Source organism: Nymphaea colorata, chromosome 1 (genome assembly GCF_008831285.2).
Source record: "Nymphaea colorata isolate Beijing-Zhang1983 chromosome 1, ASM883128v2, whole genome shotgun sequence".
NCBI classification, from domain to species: Eukaryota; Viridiplantae; Streptophyta; class Magnoliopsida; order Nymphaeales; family Nymphaeaceae; genus Nymphaea; species Nymphaea colorata.
The window spans coordinates 6,682,882-6,688,815 of NC_045138.2; the positions used below are offsets into that span (position 1 = coordinate 6,682,882).

The following is a 5,934-nucleotide window of genomic DNA, read 5'->3' on the forward strand; positions in this document are numbered from 1 at the left end:
GATCCCTAACTCACTCCTCCCACAACGAGTTGCCACTTAGAGCCTTCATGCCAAGGAAAGCCAAATTCGCTATGTTAACATCGCGACACCTCCTCAACACAGCTCCTCCCTCCGAGAGGGGAGCATAGAGCTTCTCCCACCCAATCAAGTGGAGAAACCGTTACCCCACAAAAAACTGATGCACGCCGACTGCAGCCTTTTGCAAGTGTTTGGCGGAATCCACATCCATAGGCTCCAAATGGGACGGCAGGGCAGAAAGAACATGCCTGACAAGGCACCACCTTCCTGTGAGGTCGGATTTTTGAGCGGGTGAACTTTCACCCGCGCATTTAACACGACGAACGGGTGAAAGTTGTGTGTGTTTGATACGTCGTGTGTACAGGCGGGTGAAATTTCATCCGCCCATACAATTTCCCCCCTCCACTTTGGTTTTATCTGTGCAATCAAATGCACCCTTAAGATCTCACTTTCTCCCATTTCTATTAATCTCTTTTCCTTCATCTCTCTTTCATTTCTCTCACTCACTCACTCAATCTCTCTCTCGCTTGCTTTCTTTTGATTTCTCTTTTAAATTTTCTTTGTCGCTTTTACTAATATCGATCTCTATTCAGATTTGAGTACAAACCCAAAAAAAAGTCATATCCAAATCTGAACCCAAAATCCCATTTCACAATCCGAATCTGATTTTTACATTCATATCTATCTGAATCTTATTCTGAACTTTGAACCAAATTTAGCCAATTTTCAAAATGTAAGAGCATTGGATATAGGATATTCGCTTAAAAATAAATGTAATCTAAATCCATATATGAATCCTATCTGATTGCTTAATCGGATATTCAATTTGTTTCAATATTCGATTTTTTTCAGAATAGTTTGAGCAGATATCTGGTTCAAATTGATATATATTCACATCCCTAAGTGATTATTTGATGAGGCCCGAATTGTAGAATTCTAAAATTAGAATTCTTACTTTTTATGATATGGGAATTGTGGAATTTTCAGAATTTTGGGCTCGCTGTAGAATCTTGTCATTGTATCTTAAGAGATAGAATTATGATTCTAGGTTTTTTTTTTTCATTTTTCCTTAAGGTACATGTTACAAAGATTGTAGTTCATCAATTATGGATTCTGAATTTCTATTTTATCAAACACATCTTTTTCAATTCTAAAATCAAAATTTCATATTATTAATCACGAAGGAAAATTAGAAGTGGAATTTTCATTTGAAATCCAGTTTGTGGTAGAATTTTGTTTTTACAATTTCAATTATAAAATCAACATTCAAGTTATTCATACACCATATAACAGAACCATAATTCATTAGTATCGTAAAACATTTCAGACAATTTAAAATGAAGAGAAAAGGTTCAATAACATCATATAGCAACACTAATCATCTTCTTTCTAACCTTTTTCCAAGACGGTCTCTTAACTCCTGTGGCAGATCAAGTGCAGGGCAACTGTAAATAAGTAAGTGTTGAAGCTCCGAGAGGCAGGCAATCTGTTGCTTTGCATCCATGGGACATGTCGTTTCATTTTGTTGGGGATTAATATCATTGATGGCGACCAGAGACTTGAGATTGGGGAATTCAAAAAGCCATAGCCTTCTCAGTTTCGGGAGGCATTGCCAGTGGCCTCCCAAGCTGATGTTCTCTGTGAAACCATACAGAGTCAACTTCTCTAGTTGGGAGAGACCCCACACCCAGTCAGGCACCTGTCCCCATTTGAGATCTCCAGTATTGTTGTCTTTCAAACTCAGCCTCTTGAGGGAGGGAAGAATTGTTGATACCTCCGATGGCACTACTATTGATTCCAAAGCTGCCCCATCTAGTTTCAAGTCAATGAGGGTAGGAAGGTGTTGAAGCAATTTCCATCCCAACCGCGCATTTGGGCAATCCCACACTCCCAGCTCTTGAAGTTGAGTCGCTTGACCCTCATGCCCCGCCAGCTCTAATAGACAATAAAGCAAGCCTTCTGTTTGCATTTTTGGACAATTTTCAAAACATGCCTCCCTTAGGAATGGCATAGAAGTAAATATTGTGTCCCCTGATCCAGCTGCTGGCCACCCCTCCCAGTTGGCCAAATTCTCCATTGTAAGTATCTCAAGTGAAGGAAGGCAAGTAGGGAGATGCTTCGGAGTGTTTACATCAGACAACCTCAACTTTTTTAAATCTGGCATGTGGTCAACAACTACTTGCTCTAGCCTGTTACAATCTCTCACATCCAGCAACTCCATGGTAGGCATGTGAGCTAGAGCATTCAGCCCATCACATCCATCGATCTTCAACGACTTGAGGACAGGCATCTCAGCTACTTGCTCTAGGCAGCAACAATATCTTACCTCCAACGACTTGAGGGCGGGCATGTCATGAGGTAATTGCTCTAGGCTTCCACAATAAGTCACCTCCAATGACTTGAGAGCAGGCATGTGATCGTCGGCGAGTTGCTCTAGCCTACCACAATGACTCACATGCAGCGACTGTAAGGCAGGCATGTGAGCGAGAGTCTTCAGCCTCTTACATCTGCCCACCTCCAACGAACTGAGTGCAGGCATCTCAGCCACTTGCTCTAAGCTGCCACAATCTCTCACTTCCAATGACTCCAAGGCCAGCATATTAGCAAGAGTCTTCAGCATATTACATCCGTACACCCTCAGTGACCTGAGTGCCGGCATCTCAGCTACTTGCTCTAGGCTGCCACAATATCTCACATCTGACGACTCCAAGGCTGGCATATTAGCAAGAGTCTTCAGCATATTACATCCCTCCACCCTCAGTGACCTGAGTGCAGGCATCTCAGCTACTTGCTCTAGGCTGCCACAATATCTCACATCCGACGACTCCAAGGCCGGCATATTAGCAAGAGTCTTCAGCCTACTGCATCTGACCACCTCCAACGAGATGAGTGTAGGCATCTCAGCTACTTGCTCTAGGCTGCGACATTCATCCACCTCCAATGACTCCAAGGCCGGCATGTTAGCAAGAGTCTTCAGCCTATTAGATGGAGGTACCTTCAATGACTTGAGAGCAGGCATGTCAGCAATTGTATTGAGCCCATCGCAGCTGAACATACTCAATGACTTTAGCAAAGGCAAGCACCGTAATTCATATAGCTTTGGGCAGTAACTGACCTCCAATTTTTCCAATGATTTAATTCCCACCACTGTTGCCAACAATCGACAACGTCGCAGCCGTAGTGTCCGCAGCTCCTCATAGTTGGTGTCCAAATACCACGCAGGCCTATCTCCTTCATAATCACAAATTCCCAACCTCTCTATGCCATGTGGAGGTTCCAAAGCTTCCAGCAAACCCCTCTGTTCAGAAGCACTATCCACTTTGTCATCCTTTCCCACCTTGAAGTTTAATTCCACACCATTTAGCTCACGCTTCTCCTTAAGCTGTGCTTTCTTTGCATCAATTACTTTCACCCTTCTGCCACCCAAACCTTCTATTAACAATTCCCCTTTCAGTTTGTTCAAGTCTTTTAGTTCCCCAATATTGCATCCTCTTGTGTCCCCTTTGTCATCGCATACCAGAAACCTATGCAAGGTCCATAAATTGGTAAGCTTCCCCAACCCTTCTGCCATAAATTTCAAATGCACTGTTACTTCCAGCCCAAGATACCTCAAGTGGCACAGTTCGCCCATTTCCTCTGGCAACTCTTCAATTTTACTATAACTTAAATCCAATGTTTGCAAGTTACAGAGTTTGCCAATTGACCTGGGCAATCGTCTCATATCAGATCGGCTTAGATCGAGATATTTTAGAAGTGAAAGGGATTCAATGGAGTTTGGTAGCTCATCCATTTGACATTGCATCAATGACAACACCCTCAACCACTTGAAATTGGTGAATTCCACCGAAGACAAGGATGCACTCAATAATGTCCGCACCTTATTTGCTGCTCCTGAGGCATTATATTGCATGGCCGCTTCTGCATCATCTACACCAAGTAATGAAAGATGGCGGGTTTGCGAAGTATCAGAGGCATGCCTATATTCCTTTCCACCTATGTATGAGGCAAGGTCATGCAAAACATCATGCAACTTGAGACAAGTGCCCCTATAAAATCTATCATGGGTTTCTATCAAGCATCGCTTTATCAAATCTTCAATGTATTGATTTGCTGTCACTTCCAAACCTATGCCTTCCTTTTCCTCAATCAATCCATGTGCCACCCATTGCATGATCAATCCCTCCCTTTCAATCTCATGATCCTTTGGAAAAATGCTGCAATAAACAAAACAACTGCCCAAATAAGGAGGCAAGTCATCGTAGCTCAATATGAGACCAGGAAGAATGCTTCCATATTGAGAGGAAGATGAAGAGGCAGGCATCTTCCATTCCCAGATCACACTATCCGCAACCACCTTCCACTCTGCTTTTTCCATGCTTTTTGTTCGCATTAAGGACCCAACTGTTTGGACCACAAGTGGCAACCCACTGCACTTCTTGACTATTTTTTTTGCAATATCATGCAAATTGTGGCTCACCAAATCATTTTTGGACATCAATGCCTTGTTCAAGAATAAATTCCAACTCTCATCTTCTTGCAGTATTGGCAATCTATGCATATACAATGCTCCGACCCCTTTGGAGACATCTATATTTCGACTAGTGATCAAAATTTTGCTCCCCATCGCACCTCTCGTAAGAGTGCTCTCTACCTCTCCCTGCCACCAATCTAGTTCCCATACGTCATCTAAGACCAGCAAAAATCTTTTATTCCAGAGCTCACTCTGTATTTGTGTGCACAAGTCATTCAAAGAAGTATCAAGTCCTGCTTTAGATTCCTTGCACACTTCCTTCAGTATTTTCCTCAATAAATCCTTACGGTTTGGCCTCTCAGAAACGCAAACCCACCACCTGCATCCCCCGAACTGTTGTTTGACTTCACTAAAGACCATTTTTGCAAGAGTAGTCTTGCCGATCCCACCTTCTCCTACAATAGAGATAATAGAAACATCACACTCCTCTGTCATACTACTCTGTTCGGAGCCAATGGACAAGAGTTTTTCAACTATCACCCTTTTATCATTCTCCCTGCCTATGGGTGGTTGTGCACCTATGTGATGGGTTGTCTCTCGGAAGTTGTCAACTTCACCACCAATAAGGCCCTGGCTACTCTCTTTTGGTTTTGGTTTCAGCAGATCCATGTCCCAATCCTTTTTTATTTCATCAAGCCTTTCATTGATTTCTTTGATTTCGTTGCCAAGTTGACAGGGAAAAGAAACATGTTCGTTAACGGAATGGAACAAAGCGGTCCAAGGCCGTTTGTGTACCTTCTTGCTGACCTCAATTTTGCTTTGATATTCTTCGATGATGTCTTCTGCATCATAAACAACATCCTTGAGATCTCCCTCTAGATCTCTGTCACGCTCTTTGCTTAAAAAGGGCTTGCGATCTGCATCTGTGATGGCCTTTTGGAAGATTTTCAGCTTCCTCTGTAACTTCTTTAGATCATCGTTGGCGTTCAAGATAACATCCCTCTTCTCTTTCAACAAGTTGGTGACAGCACCCAACAGATTGGAAATAGCTGTTTCTGCAAGAGCACCTATTACTCCTGCCATCTCCGCCCCTGTTTCTCACTAGATTGAAGAACAGAGGAAAAGAAGCAATTTTTAAATGGAGGGAAAGAAAGGCAGAGCAAGAACTAATGATAAAGCAGGCTGCAGACAATTACACACATTGACTTGTAGTCTTCGGCGGCCCTCCTCTAAAATGGGTCCGTCTAATTTAGACAGTGGTAGAGAGTAGCTGCAACAGCTTTCTCAGTCCCTTTAATTTAAACAACATGGCAAGAAGTGGTTGTAATATGAAAAAGAAATTCCATGCACGACAAATTCCTGCTTCTTTTTTCCTCCAATAGCAAGATGTTTCTCTTCGATCTGGTGAAAGGGCATGTTTACAATACTGGACCACATAGAGAAAA

The 5,934-nt window shown here is 42.7% G+C and overlaps 1 protein-coding gene across 1 annotated transcript; it reads right to left on the minus strand.

Moving 5' to 3' along the window:
* Positions 1-1,382: 1,382 nt before the first annotated feature.
* Positions 1,383-5,716, minus strand: LOC116252668 (putative disease resistance protein RGA3). The gene is made up of 2 exons (XM_031627095.1): positions 5,690-5,716; positions 1,383-5,590 (listed from the first exon to the last, which is right to left on the minus strand). The coding sequence occupies exon 2, from the start codon at positions 5,570-5,572 to the stop codon at positions 1,397-1,399; it is 4,176 nt and encodes a 1,391-aa protein (XP_031482955.1). The 5' UTR covers positions 5,573-5,590; positions 5,690-5,716; the 3' UTR covers positions 1,383-1,396.
* Positions 5,717-5,934: the final 218 nt, after the last annotated feature.

Excerpts from the sequence above, each read along its gene's own strand:
- LOC116252668 (XM_031627095.1), bottom strand. The coding sequence starts at position 5,572 with ATGGCAGGAGTAATAGGTGCTCTTGCAGAAACAGCTATTTCCAATCTG.